This window comes from Sceloporus undulatus, chromosome 4 (assembly GCF_019175285.1).
Source record: "Sceloporus undulatus isolate JIND9_A2432 ecotype Alabama chromosome 4, SceUnd_v1.1, whole genome shotgun sequence".
In the NCBI taxonomy this organism is placed as follows: Eukaryota; Metazoa; Chordata; class Lepidosauria; order Squamata; family Phrynosomatidae; genus Sceloporus; species Sceloporus undulatus.
In genome coordinates this window covers 33056875-33072612 of record NC_056525.1, presented here as the reverse complement: position 1 = coordinate 33072612, position 15738 = coordinate 33056875, and the positions used below count along the sequence as shown (strand labels likewise).

At 41.1% G+C, this 15738-nt stretch overlaps 1 protein-coding gene across 2 annotated transcripts in view; it reads left to right on the top strand.

Moving 5' to 3' along the window:
- LPIN3 (lipin 3) overlaps nt 1-11688 on the top strand; it is a 59623-nt gene extending 47935 nt beyond the window's left edge. For both annotated transcript variants that reach the window (XM_042466067.1, XM_042466066.1), the window contains exons 15-21: nt 846-978; nt 3100-3248; nt 3968-4054; nt 6147-6299; nt 7640-7754; nt 7850-7953; nt 9919-11688. In XM_042466067.1, coding sequence (XP_042322001.1) covers nt 846-978; nt 3100-3248; nt 3968-4054; nt 6147-6299; nt 7640-7754; nt 7850-7953; nt 9919-10063 — 886 coding nt within the window. In that variant the 3' untranslated portion in view covers nt 10064-11688. The remainder of the gene's footprint in view (nt 1-845; nt 979-3099; nt 3249-3967; nt 4055-6146; nt 6300-7639; nt 7755-7849; nt 7954-9918) is intronic.
- Nucleotides 11689-15738: the final 4050 nt, after the last annotated feature.

Sequence of the window (15738 nt, the reverse complement as noted above, 5' to 3'; positions counted from 1 at the left end):
CATTGTTTTCTAAATGAATATGGTACTGAGCCTTGTACAACAAAATCCAAAAGTGAAATAAAAAACACAAAATGGCCTGACAATGCTTGGGTTCCAATAAGAGAAGAGTTGTGTTATGAGCAATTCATTAAGTTATAAAACAAGTTGCAATGAATTGTTTTTGAAACATTATAGCAAGGCATGGAAATGAATTATGGTTTCAAAGTAACTTCATAAGTTCAATCAAGGTTCTTGCATTGCATGTCTGAATTCTGCAGGTGTGCATGAGGATATGAGGGTCTTTCTCCAATACACTGAGTCAGTGCAGAAAAACCTTTTTGTTGGCAAGGCTAGCCTTCACAGCCCCATAACCATCACTCAGTGTGGGGTTTATGGGTGGGGATTTCCATTCCTTGATATGGAAACTGGTCTATCAAAAGTCTTATGGAATAGTTGTGTTCTCTTTGTTTCTCTTCTGTTCTTCAAGAACATTGCTAAGCTTGCTAGATCACAGGTGATGCTGGATATTTCATCTTGGCTTCACGGTTCAGATTCCTTTGCGTAACAATATGTTATCCCTTACATCTGGGCATTGCTATGCTTCCTGGCAATAGCTTCAATCTAGGCACTGGGGAACATGTAACCCCCTAGATGTTGTTGCACTGCAGCTTCCATCATCTTTCATCATCCTCAGCTGTCCAACATCTGGACATACCCATGATGCCCATTCTTAATTGCTTCCAAATTCATAGGTTCTGTGTAGTGCTGCACCTTTCTGTCCCGCTCCCAAGTAATGAATGTGACTTATCCAACACTTCCAGTGCCCTTTTTACTCTGATGTCTCATTCTGCTCCTGTGTACCACAGAAGAGAAGATGCTTCATCCAGTGGTGATGAGTCTATATCCTTAGGCCAAAGGGAAACAACTGTACCAGATGCTATCATGCAAAAGTTTCTTCCAACCTACAAGAAATCCTTAAGACTCTCTTCAGATCAAATTGTATGTGGGTTTGAGGATTTTCTCCCATCTTTGCTGATTTAGTACTATGTGTAATAAATTGAATAAGTCATATATTTTTCAATTTAGAGAGATAGGCCTCCAAACATTTTTTTGACCCTTTTTAGTGGGTCCTCTGCAATTACAACTCAAACAGCTTGCTGATGAGTTGCAGACTCCAGAGGATTCTAAAAACTGGTCTTTAGAAGCTAAGAAGTATCAGGTCTGAGTGGCTGCTCAAATGAAAGGTTTCTATGCCATAAGCAGTGAATTTTTGTAGATTAAGCATTTAATGATTGCCTCGGTTATTAATAGGTATCCTGCTATGATGCTTAGGAGTACAAAGTCCAAAGGGACTCATTTCTCTAAGCCAAACTAAGAGAAATACAGATTCATGGAGTGGGAACTGCTGTGTACCCATTTTAAAGGCTTTGATACTTTTTAAAATGGGGGTGGAAGAATATAAACAGATTAAAAATGGAAAGAACAGTGCACTTTTTTCTTTCTCAGTTGAAAGTGTATTTGACATGTTGAAATACCCCACCCAAATAGTCCAGTGTCAGATTTTTCACTCCTGCACAAAAATGAGAAAACCAGGCCTTTTTCATTTTCTTTTTTGTACTAAAGATTGTTTGTGTAAACATCTAAAATTGATTTTCTGTTTTTGGGGGAAATGATTTAGGAAGCAATTAAGAGAGTCAGCTTAGTATAGTGGTTTGAGAACTGAACCAAAACTCTGGAGACCAGAGTTCAAATCCTCACTCAGCAATAGAAACCCACTGGCTGACCTTGGGCAAGTCACATTTTTCAGCCTCAGAGGAAGACAGTGACAAACCCCAACAAGAAATTCTTGCCAGTAAAATCCTGTGATGTGTTGGCCATAGGGTTGACATAAGTTGGAAATTATTTGATGACACACAGCTACAGCAGCAAATAATTTCAATTTTAAAGACCCAAACTGTGAAGAATCATTTTTAAAAATCTCTCACAATCCTGTGTAGCAGGGAGAAAAACCTTTGCAATTTTTACTCCCATGTATGTATATAAATAAATAAATAAATAAATAAATAAATGATGATTTAGATCCTGGAAGTTGATACAGAAATTTATTACCAAAGATGAACATTTTCCATTGGTTCAATCTCTGTTAGAATAATAGAGCTGGAATGTACCATCAAGTGCTCATCTAGTTTAACTCCAACATGCAGAAATACAGTCACCAGAAGCACAAAATGTTAAATACTTCCAGACTCCACTGGTGTCAGTGGGAAAGAATTTGGTGTCAGTGAGAAAGAATGTGATTTTTTAAAAGATGATTGAAATCAATGTCCTTTAAAGTACTTAAGTTCACCTGACTTCTACCCCAGCCACACATTTTTGAACAAAGGAGTAGAATTGCTTCACTTTTCCCAGTGACATGGAATATTTAATTATGGGTCCTTTCATTATTTGAGCAACACAGCAGAGGGATATAGGCCTGTTACAGACAGGCCAAAATAAAGCTGCTTCGAGTCACTTTGGAGGTATGGTATTTCAATGATGCATGAGTCCTAAGGGTCCAAAAGCCACACCAAAGCTGCACTCCAGTCCTTAGGCTGAATTAGTTGGGGGCAGTGAGTAGAATTTGGGCATCCTTTCTTGTACTCAAGGGCAGGAGAGGGGCTGAAGCCTATTACTGAGGATATGGCCAAAAAAAGTAAGACACTCAGCATCTAGGTAGATGAATGGGATGCTATTCATATGCCTTGTCGCTGAGAGTATAAAGAATGATGGTAGAATGTATTAATCATTGTGTTCACTGGGTAACCCTGGGCAAGTTAATCTCTCATCTTCACTTGACCCCCAGAGGAGTTGTCATGCTCAAGGGAGAAGGAGAAAGGAGACAGGAGAGGGAAAGAGAGGTGAGCCTTGGATGTCTTCCTGAGATTATCAGGATATAAATATAAATGGAGAATGAATAAACCTCTTTACTTTTTTACCACTGATTGTTAGGCAACTTATTTCTGAAAAAATGCAGGATCTGAAACACAGAGTAATTGTTGAGTAATCCATAGTTACTGAGATGTTGAAAAAGTGGTTGTAGTTGATTGTAATAATGATTAAAAGAATCTGTCTTCACTGTAGAAAAGTCTGCACCTGAGAGATGGGCCTAATGAAGTAGTATTCAGTGTCACCACTCAGTACCAGGGCACATGCCGTTGTGAAGCCACCATATACCTATGGAACTGGTATGACAAGGTTGTAATCTCTGACATTGATGGGACCATTACCAGGTAACTCTCTTTGACACCACTCCTCCTGAACTAAGTGCCCTTCTGCAAACAAAAGTGGCTAAGACTAAGCCACTGAGAAACAAGGGTGGAATTGCATGCCCTGGGGAATGCTGAAAATTTTCAAAAGTTTAAGAAGGAAAGCACATACAGTGGTACCTCGGGATACGAAATACCCAGGTTACGAAATTTTCGGGATACGAAAAAATCCCATAGGGAATTATTGTTCCGGGTTACGAATGTTTTTTCAGGTTACGAAAAAACTTTTGGTGCTTTTCGGCGCTATTTTACACGGAATCGCGGCTTTTCCCCATTAGCGCCTATGGCAATTCGGCTTACGAAGGCTTTTCGGGTTACGAAAGCGGCCGCGGAACGAATTAATTTCGTAACCCGAGGCACCACTGTATAGGTTTGGAGGGGGATCTTTTTCCAAATCATGCCAATGAAGTCTATGATTGCAGTGGCAACAGGTGGGGAGAGGGTGCATTGGCCTGCCTGAGTCTTTCACAGTTTATCAGATTGTAGAAGAAGGCATACTTGGCTGGTTGGAACCCTGACCAGAAAGAGATAGTATATCACAACATTTTGGTGCAGGTCCTCCTCTGAATGTATAATAGTCAGCAGCTGTTCTGTGGTAGACCATCCATCTTGAGGTGAACCGCAGAAGTTGTACTTTCAGGTGACTCCTATAGTTTCTAATGTGTCCATTTCTTTCTTACCAGGTCTGATGCTCTAGGTCACATCTTACCACATCTGGGGAAAGACTGGACCCATCAAGGCATTGCTAAATTATTCCACAAAATCCACCTGTAGGTACTGGGCATGTTTGAGAGCTTTCAGGTGGGAATGAGATTGCTACAATCCCATAGGCAAGAACAGGGCATACTTGCTGGTCAGCCCCTGTGAATCACTACAGTGATCACTGGAGGGCAGTGTGTACCGTCTTATTCAGATGTGTGCTGAAACTACTGAGTAGATTAAAAGCTATCTATTTATTTGTCTTTCTGTTTGTCTGTCTCTTATCTATCTCACTATTTATATCCCATACTGTATCAAAAAAAAAAAAAAATTGGGTTAGGGAACAGAGAGCATGGAAAATTTAAACAGGCTAGTGCAAAACAACAACTTAAAACAAGTTTCTAAAGTTAAAAACAAGTTAAGGTAAAACCATGTGCACTAAAACATGATCACTCTGCTCCAAAAGCTTTAATAAAAAGCCAAGATTTATCTTGGCACTGAAATGAAGCCAATGTTTGTGTCAATCAGGTTCCCAGGAGAAAGGTGTTAATGCAGCTGGGGAGGGCACATCGGAGGAGACCCTCTTAGAATTGTTGAGAAGCACAGCTCGGCAATTCCACTCTTTTGGACTAAAACTTCCAAAACACCACTGGTCATGCTGGCTGAAGATTCTGGCAGTAATATTAATTTGTTGTTGTTTTTGCAAAACTAGGTGAAGAACAAACTATTGCTGTTTCCACTTTTTTATTCCTGCTAACTGCAAAATGAGTTTTCAGTTTGTTCCCTTACTGCAAAACAGTATCTAAGGCCCTTTACAGATGAGCACCCTAGTAAGTGCTCAACACGTACTAGGGTTAGAAAGGGGCGTCCTTTCCGGACGCCCCTAACCCTAGTATGCACTGAGCGCGTATAAAATGGTGGCGCCCGTTCTACACGGGCGCTGCCATTTTGACATCACGGACACCTAGCGTCCGCACATCGCGCGGCAGAAATGACGCCATGAGTGCGCCATTGGCACCTTGCGGCATCATTTCCGCAGTGCAAAAAGAAGCCGCTTTTACCAACTCCTTTTTGCTCCGTGAGGGAGCCCCGCAGTATGGAAGCTGCGGCTCCCTCGCGGAGCAAGCAGAGGCGCCAGCAGACCTAAAGGGCCTAAATTTAACTAATATTTTACCATAAGCCACTCTCCCAACTCCTGGCTTCTCCAGGGATGCTTGTATCCTCTTGATGTTTCTGTACCTCTGCCATAACTTCCCCCTGCACTTACTTTCTTCATGAGCATTATTGTACAGATTATTGTTTCTAAATTGTCACTTTTGTTGGGATTTTACTTGGCTTGAATAGATAGCAGGAGCGGTCAGCTTGCAGCCCTCCAAAGGTTGCCAGGCTACAATTGCCATCAACCGTAGATGGTAAGTAACCTGTTCCAAGTAGTAGTGAGCACAGGTTGCTACCATTTGGGAGGTTATCTGTTTTCTTATGGTAATGAAGAGAAATAACTGGAAATCTGCAAGAGAGACCAGCAATGGTGTAGGATACTTAGAGCGACTTTCTATGAAAGGGAAAATGAGGTCATGGGTAATTCATCAGCATTACAAATTATCCCATTTCAGCAATGGAAAGAAATACCTTCAGTAGAGTGCTACTGCTGGTGCCCTCCACCTATATCCAGGGTGGAAATCTGGATGGCTACACAGTTCCTACACATGAAAATAAACAATGAAGGAAGTATTTGCTTTCTGTGTAACTTAGCTTCATTTGTTCACAGTGAGTGTGACACTGGCTCATAGTCAAACTAGATTGGCTGTATTATATTGTGTCTTAATTACATTCACCATGTGATCCCTGATTGGCTGGGATCATTTAATTATGGAGATAATAGTTCTAAGCAAAGGAGAAGAGAGCACTGAAGGAAGAGGAAAAGGGAACAGTGACTGTGAAAAAGGAATCTTCTTGGATGTAAAGTGGTCCTTGGGAAGCAATTTAGCACTAGCTAGTTCCAACTTTCCCTACCCCTCCAACTGATGGCCATGGCCCTAATAGTAAAGGAATGTGGGCATATGTAGTTTTCTTGTTGAAGTTGGAGGTGGAGATAGGAACACAAGGAAGGGATGAGTGTAACAAAAAGTACTGCTTTATTTAGTGCTGCTTCTTCCATTGTAGGAATGGATACAAGTTCCTCTACTGTTCTGCCAGGGCCATTGGCATGGCCCACATCACCAAAGGATATCTTGAATGTGTCAATGACCAGGGATGGATGCTCCCCAAAGGGCCCATCCTGCTGGCACCTAGCAGCCTCTTTTCAGCTTTGCACAGGTATAGTTTTCCATTTAAACATGCAGGTTAGTTATTTTCTGGTCTGTGCAACCACAGTGTAGAGTTTCCAGGAATTTCTGGCCTGAATTCTGTTGGTTAGTCCAACTAGGGTATACTTACTAAAACAACTGTAAACTGATGAGTCAACAAACAGATAAATTCTATTGATTCAATGGGTCTACTCTAGTGAGACTAGCGATTGGACTGGAGCCTATGCTTCCTTTATCTTCTTCAGTACATAGAGGGACAGGAAGTTGATTGTAGCACAGGGATACTTATTTGGGAAATATTATGGGCTAGACTCTACTTTCCTTCCTGCATTTTCATGTTCCATCACACATGTGAAATATGAGAATCATCAGCTTGCAAGTAGGAGAATTTCAAATTATGAAGTCCGTAATTCTAAATAGAGTTTTGGTTGCAAGCTGTTAAAATGTCCCACAGAAAATCAGTAGTGAGCAACTTACAGCTCATGGGATGCATGTGGCTTGTTTTGTGGCCTGTGGAATCCCCACAGTTTAGTGCTGTGCTACCCAAACTTGACTGCAATAGTTTAAAGCTGCTGGTATGAAGGGCATGCATGCATAAATAAAATAAAATAAGGTAAAATAAATCTCATATAAAACAAGGTAGTGGTAGCTGGTGGCTCCCATGCCAATGGGGCAGTGAATCCACACCAGATTTGGAGTAGTTTAAAGGAATAATCCAAAGCCCTGAACCTGTTTACAGTAAATGATCCAGCACTTTGGATAACTCCTTTAAAATCTGGAGGGGATTCAGTACCCTACTGATATGGGAGCCACAAACTGCTATTGAAATGAGCAAAAAATAATATTAATGACATTTTAAAGTCTTCCTTACGTTGAATTTCAGTGATATATTTGTGGGGTTGAGATTCCTAGATAGGGCAAAATTGGTCCCTATACCTACCATATTTGCCCAAACCTAACCTAAATTGACTAACAAATACCTCCAGTATATTCACTAAATACCGTAATTGACTTTCATTCACAAATTTCTTGAAAAGCAGCATTTAACGTGTTTGCATAGTAACTCATAGCAGCCATTCAGTTCTCTAGGAGATAATAAATTGGTACATTTGTACATTATCAATACAGCGTGAAGCTAACTTCAGTTCCTAGTTACCTAGCCATCATGACATCACCACTATCTTTTATGTTTTAGTCACACTAATATAACAGAATGTAGGGAGAATGAAGGGATGTTAAACTGGATAATGAGTACATTATTATAACTGGGCCATTCAAATCTTTAGTCAGGGAAGGGGTAGGTGAGGAGTACCACCACCATTGTAACATGCTCATCTCACCATGTTTTAGGGAGGTGATTGAGAAGAAGCCAGAAGTGTTCAAAATTGCCTGCTTAATGGATATCCGGAATCTGTTTGGCTCCGACAGGAAGCCCTTCCATGCTGCATTTGGGAACAGACCAAGTGTGAGTGCAGGGATGTTGGTGATGGGACAAAGTCTTATTCTTAGAGTATTTGCATTTCCCTTGACATTTCTCTTGTTTGGTTTACTTTTGAGCAGGATGTCTATGCCTACAAGGAAGTGGAGTTGCCAGAATCCCGTATATTCACTGTGAACCCCAAGGGGGAACTGAAACAAGAACTCATAAAAATCCATAAATCCACGTAAGCTACTAAATGTGTTCAGAGCGGTTTTTTTTGTACTATGTCAAGCTCTTTACTTGCCACAATATATACCTAGCACTTTTTTAAAATACACAATCAAAATTCTTTTTCAATAGCAAAAATAATTATCTCCCTAGTAATATACAAGAACACTTGCCGTATGATGATAATCTCCACATTAGAAATTTTCTCTCCTCCAACAGCAATTAGCCAATCCTAGGTACAGTAATTGCTGAAGCTTGCAAAACAATATTACTAAAGCATATGGAGTGATTTTCCAAAGTAACAGGCATTACAAAGATGGGATTTTCCCTGAGTGAATGAGGTGTTTGCTTCCAAACTTTGCACTAGTTCTGATCCACCACTAAAAGCGTATTGACTTTTTTTCAATAACAACAACATTTATAAAGCCCTTTCCACCAAAAGGCGGAACATCAAACATATATAATCAAAAACAGACAATAAAACACAACATTATAAAATGGTAAAATGCTAAAAATACTATGCTAATACATGAAAATAAACTCCTTAACAGTCACTACCCATCTCAATGACCTTAGGCACACTCAGAAACTCAGCAATCAGACATCGAAAAGGAAGGTCTTGAACCCTTTATGAAAGTGGGTAAGATCCTCCTCCAGCTGGAGGTGCAAAGGAAGACTGTTCCACAAATACGGAGCCAGGTCCTGAAAGGCTTGCAGTCTTAATAATAATAATAATATTGATAGAGCCATAAACGTTGTTGGAATTGCTGATAATCCTTTGCCTGTAGATCTTAAATTCCTAGATGGAACATATCATGCTAGCCAAGCTGCCAGATGCTGGGGGAGGTTAAGGTGCAGGGCCTTAAATACCAGGATCAAAAGCTTGAAATGAGACTTGGCCTGAACTGGTAGCCAGTGGTGGCATCTGTAAGGAGAAGAGACATTTGAGTATTTGGGGAAATGTAAGACAACCTGAACAGTACTGTTCTGGATAACACCAGAGGAATAACAGAGTGAGAAGGCAAACCTTTCAGGAGGCTATTACAGTAGTCGAGGCTTGAAATAACCAAGGCCTGGGCAAGCAAATGGTCAGTCTCAACAGTCAAAAACCTACAGATCTTATGGATGTTCAAAACATGGAAATTACATGCCTTAGCAGTTGCCACCATAAAGGAGTGTGAAGACAAGTGATCATCCAGCAGGACTCCAAGTATCCTGACAACTGAGACAAGGGCCAGTGTGTAACCTTGTAAATACAATGAAGGGCATAAAAGTAGGGTGTAGGGTGAATGGAGGAAACTGAATTAGTTGCTTTAATAAAATTAAAGGGAGAAGCATACTCCAGGGAAGTGGATGAGAGTATATAGGACCAGCTCAAGATATTTTGCTGCCTGAAGGAAAGATTAAAATGGACCCCTGTCCTTTCATGTAAAGAAATATTGGACTGGAAGCAGAAACTTGGCTCAACATTGGCAATGATGTACTTCCTCTCAGGGCAGCAGGCTAGTTTTGAAGTTATAGGACAGGCCGTAGGGTGCACACATACCAATGTCCTTCAACAGAGGGAAAAAGCCATGGATCTCAGGTGGAATGGTCGGAAGAGCTATCACTGCTCCCTTCCAGCATCTGATGCCTGAGATGGTTGCTTACATCTGTGAGTTTCATTCATTTATTTAAATATTGATGTCCCGCCCTCTGTCTAAATATCCTAGGGCAGTGTAACATAAAAACAATTTACCAACTTAAAATCATGTAAACATAAAATGATTTTGAAATGCTAAAAAAAAACCTGAATGTAACTGGGTTAGAAGGAAACTGATTAAAATTGATTGAAGTAGCTTGAAAAAATATTTAAAACCCTGCATCTGTGTGGATTTGTATACATCCAATAAGTCCACAAAGGCTTTAGAGGTAGGACAATTCTTGAGGATGAAAGAAAGAGGCGTGCTATTTTTAATCTAATATCTCCTATTTCTTCTAGGTATGATCGGTTGGGTGAGGTGGTAGAGCTCCTTTTTCCCCCTATCGGCAACAATGTGAGCATTTCTTTAGCTTGTCCAGAATTCAGCCAGTTCTCTTACTGGAGAGCTCCACTACTTCCTGTTGACTTTGAAGATTTTGCCTGAAGATACAGAACAAAATCCTTCCCAATGGATCTTTAACAATTGGTCCTCTGGTTGGATTGACAGGCAGTGAATGCTCCCTGCAACATTTCCACATGATGTGAATGCCCTGGTGTTTAGAGAGGCTGTCTGAATAGGGACTATTAAAAGGTGTACTTCCCCCCTTCACTTTCATTAGAGCATGTGAGAAAGTCTCTTAATCCATTTGACAACACTTGTTTATGCCACATGAATGAATGCATTTCCCCACTGGAAGATGAGTGCTTTTATGAGGTTCAACAGTTGAATTGTTTCCTCCATTCTTAAAGTCGATGACAAACTTGGCTGAATATTAAAAATGGATCTTGGGTGGCCTCCCCACTTTTCATAACTTCTGATCATCTACTGTGCCATTTTTAGGATATGTTTAAATTGCAGATGTCAGAAAAACAACAGGCTTTGGAAAGGGAAACAAGAGGTTAGCATCCTGTTAATGAATCTTTCCAAGTTCAAGTCTGTTATTAATTTGCATAATAATTACTTCCTGGCTTGATCAGATGACTATTATCAGGATAATGGCTGTAGATTACTAATACCATTATTAGTATGTGCTTGAAAGATGAAGGCTTTAATCTACATGCATGTATGTTGAGTGTGTGTCTGAGTCTAATTGCTCTGTACAGCTGGAAACAGATTGTGATTGTGTTTTGCCTTTCCTCAAAGAGTTGAAGATGATATGCTGAGGCAGTGTTGTTCACGGAGAACACACTTCCCCCACTATCGTTTCAGATCACAGGTTTCATACTGAACAGGCAAATTTTGTTTGAGGAGAGATGATGGTAGATCAGAAGAAATTATGTTTACTCATAACACTTTCAACACTCTTTGAACTATTGCTTTACCCATCCTTATATAGTTCCAGTAAGATCTGGTTTCTAGGGAGACATGTCTAGTGCCTTATTTGAAGCTGTTTATGGTGTGCCATTGATACTTCTGAATTTGAAAAATACTGTGTCTTCTGAATCTTCAACTCTTATCTGGCCTGAACATAGTGACATGTGACCATCTTTCTCATGTTTTGCTTCTTAGAGGTTCAGTGCTTGTTTGGAACAGTCTAATTAATGAGTTGTGTCCTCATATGCACTGTTTTACGGAGCCATGTTTTTTCTTAGGCAATCACTTGGTAGTCTTTTTGACTTTGTAAGTCACTGTATGTTCTGTTTGAGCTGGCCATGTTTTGCATGGGAAGACACCAGAGATTTGAAGAAAGCATGCAAATTTTTATTCTGCTAATTAGCACTAGGATGGAAAAGGCAAAAGAGAAGTAAATGACAGCAGGCAAAGAAGGGCGGCAAAACATTCTGGGATACAGTATTTTGGAGTTGTTCTGCTGCTTCCTGCCCACAGTGGACATTAGCAACATTGTTGTAAATTAGATGAAGACAAAAGACTTGGATTTAAGTCAAAAGAACAATTCTTGTTCTACTTCACATACACTTCTATCCTTTTGCTGAACCAAGATGGACCATTAGTGCACTCAAGTGATTGTGTCACACAGGTTCTAGGAGCTATTTATTTTGCAATAAATCTGTCATTCTATATTTCATGGGAATTAAATATAATGTAAGTGTGGAAATAAAGGTTTTGAGTATCTGAAACTTTTGTGCTTCTCTTTCCACTGGACCTGTGTATCCAAAAAACTAAGAGACAAGGACCATAGTTCAGTGGCAGAACTTGGAAAAATTACTTTTGGGGCTACAACTCCTAGTTGTACAACCCCCAGCCAGCATTATGCTCATGCTGAATGTGGGATTCAGTGATTTAGAGTCCCCAAAAGTATATACTTGAACTGATTGGCCATTTCGGTGGTCAATCAATCTAACTCATTGTGTCAAGGCTGTATTTTTATGGTATCACTACTGAAAAAACAGAGATACTTAAAGGCAGGCAGATAGAACTATGTCTATCATGCCATCTTGAGTCCCTATATTGAGAGAAAGGTGGGATATAAATAAACAAAATTAAGAAAAATATCTGAGAAACAGCTACAAAGAAATTATTATTAATACCTACGCTTCAGCATTTACCGTATGTACTCGACTATAAGTTGAGAAATTTATGCCCCAAAATGGACTCCAAAATCAAGGATCGACTTATGGAAGAAGGGTCAATAGGTTACTACTGCTGATAAGGTTAATAAAAAAAGTGCCCACCTTCCTCTGTGGCCAAGTAAACAGCTCCCCGTTTGAGTCCTGGTGCGGGCAGCATCTCCTCTCTCCGCAAGAGTGTGTGTGTGTGTGTGTGTGAGAGAGAGAGAGAGAGAGAGAGATCCTTCAGCCTTCCCTCACAGCTGGAGTTAAAAGGAGCTACTGAGGGAAGGGAGAGGGATGCAGAGAGAGGGAGCATGTCCAGGCTTGGACCCCGTTTTTGCAAACCATGGGTCTGGAAATGCTGGGCTTAAAAGCAGGGAGAAAGCAAGGCTAGTTGATGTCCTTCTTTTTTAATTTTGCTAGCCAAGGTCTGGAAATGCTGGGGTTAAAAGCAAGGCTGCTTGATGTCCTCCTTTTTTATTTTGCTAGCCATGGGTCTGGAAATGCTGGGCTTAAAGGCAGGGAGAAAGCAAGGCTGGTGTCCTTTTTTTGCAATCCATGAGTCTGGAAATGCTGGACTTAAAGGCAGAGAGAAAGCAAGGCTGGTGCCCCCCCCCCCTTTTTTTTTGCAAGCCATGAGCCTGGAAATGCTAATGCAAAGAGGTGTGTGTGTGTGTGTATATGCACCCAGACTTGTTTCCCCATGCTGATACTGTGACCCTTGAGAGCGGTTCAAAGAGGGAGATGTAGAGAGGGAAGTGGTGCTTTGTTTTCCCCTTAAGATCTTTTGTAACATGCCCTCGACTTATCCATGGGTCATATCTGTGTTGTTTAATCTGTGTTGTTAATTCTTGGTTTTAATGTTGATATTGTATTGTTTTTATTTATCGTCTGTTGTTGACATGATGCTGTAAACCGCCTTGATCTCAAGGAAAAGCGGGCTATAAGTAAACAATTTATTTATTTTTATTATATCAAAATCCATGATTTTGGTCTCAAAAACTGCCCTCGACTTATACATGAGGTCAACGTATACATGAGTATATATGGTAAGATGCTGGCAGAGTTGAAATAGAACCCAGTATCTGAGCTGTATGAACTCAACACTCTTCTGGAGTGGCAAAGGTGACATAATCACTGGAATTTCAGAAATTCCTATAACTCAATTTACTTGGTGGTCTCACCTAGAGTTGTCCTACTGAATCAGTAGAACTTAGGTTGACTTACCAAATCCCTGCTGAGTCATTGGGTCACATCTAAGTGGCACTAATAATTAGCTGTGGATTCCTATACTGGAAAGGAGTTGGTCTAGCCTCATGGGGTCCCTTCCAACTCTCTGATTCTACTATCTGGATGTGGATTGGGACAGGAATCATGTGACCCTCCATATGTTGCATTGCAACCTCCAGCATTCTTCATCATTGACTATAAGTGCTAGGGCTGATTCCTCACTTTTGGTTATGACAGCAACAGCCAAAGGACAACCTGATTCTCACCCTTGGCTCAGACCTTACTTCTAGCTTGTTTTCTGCTGTTCCAGAGAACAGGACCTGGAACAATGGATGCCAGCTCCAGGAAAAGAGATTCCACCTCAACATTAGGAGGAACTTCCTGACAGTAAGGGCTATTAGACAGTGAAACACACTCCGTTGGAGTGTAGTGGAGTCTCCTTCCTTGGAGGTCTTTAAACAGAGGCTGGATGGCCATCTGTCAGGGATACTTTGATTGAGAGTTCCTGCATGGCATGGGGTTGGACTGGATGGCCCTTGTAGTCTCTTTCAACTCTATGATTCTATGGCCCGTTACAGACTGCCCAAAAGGGGCAGTCTCGGGCCGCTGCCGGTTGCAGCGCGGAGGAGTCGCAGCAGCCAAACCGCGCGACTCCTCCGCGCTGCAAAGAAGGAGTGTGAAAATCATGCTCCTTCTGGCAACCTGGAAGAGACGCCGCAAGTGCCAAAGCATGCACTCGCGGCGTCACTTCCGGGCCGTGACGTGCGGACGCAGAGCATTTGTTACAGACTCTGTCCGTAACAGGGTAAGGGCGTCTGGAAAAGATGCCCCTTTTTCAAAATGGGACGTGCTAAGGACGTCCCTTATGGCAGTGTGTAACCCGCCTACGATTCCCACATTGCTGTGCTAGCTTTTCTACATTTTTCTTCTGCAGGCTCAGCCTCCCTTGCTGCCAAAAATCAGGAGCCATCAGCTTTTAGAAAAGGCCAGCAAGAACCAGTGCTGGTTGTGAACACTACATTGATTGTTTGGTTCCCTCTTTTTCCAAGAGGAGATGTCAAGAGTTCAAAAAGCTTATCTGTAGAGGTGGCAGGAGATGCAGCCTGTTAATGGGCCTCCTTATTCCCTGAAGTGGAGTCTTAATTGAATGTTGGTGTCATGTAAAAAGCATGTGCTGATTTCCCTTCTCTCAAACTTAAAAGCCCAGCTCCTTAAATCATAATAAGCAGTCCCTCCTTATCCCGACTTCAAGAAGCACCTGAGCCTTTACTCACAGAATCTTAGCATCATTAGAATAAATGCACTAGGATGACAGTTCTTGCCTTCGTCCTAAGGATGGGACTGCATATTACGCATAGTTTCATGTGCCTTTTTCAGAATAAACAAAAACCAGGGAAGTCACTAACACTACCTTTTGAAGGAGGCTAATGAGGGAGTTGGAAGTTGGAGGTGCTTTCCTTGCAGAGTTTATACAGTGTAGCATTGTTGTTGCTGTGTGTCATCAACTTGACTCCAGTTTACATTGTACCTGCCTTAGGTTTTACATGGCAAGATTTATCTCTGAGCCTGAGAGCGTGACTTGCCCAAGGTCACCCAGTACATTTCAGTGGTTGAGTAAGGATATTAAATTTTGTGTAAGCATCATTTCCTAAGAGAGGTGTGGCATTACTTGATTTCAGCACATGCTTATTCTCTAATATATTTTCTCCTATACGTATTTGCTTCTTCTGTCACCTGGATAAATGAGAAATAAGTGTGTAGTTTGCTGAAGGCTAGTATACTGGTAAGTTTTGATTTGGGGTCCCTGGTGGTTCTCTTATAAAGTGGATAGTCACTCTGAGGTCTTTCAGTTGTATTGGGCCACAGCTCCCAGAACTCTCAAACAAGAAGGACAACAATTTGAAACATCTGTAGATTGTTTGCTTCGGTCATCACATTGTACATGATGGTGGAGATCAGGGATTGGTTTTCCCCAGATCATTTACTTTGCCTAAAATCTACAATAAAGGCCTCAATTTTGTATCAGGGCTATGGTGCTTATGGAGGGTTTTTCTTACTTTAACTCTTCTTTTTTCTACTGTCATAGCCCTGATTAGAATTATCCCACTCACCTCATGCCCCCCTCCCCAACACCTCTCACTTATATAGGGGGAAATAAAGGGGAAAACATGCAAGAGCCAAACATGTTACAAATTTGCCCCTATGCCTACCAGGGCTTATTAGGGGCATTAAATTCTATTGGGGGTGTTGGGAGGGGGTAGGGTTGCCATAAGTGAGGACCTCCAAACCGGGACAAATGAAGGACAAATACAGGATAACATTTTCAAATGTAGGACACATTTTTTAAAAATGGAGGACACGCAAAAAAAATTGAGGCTT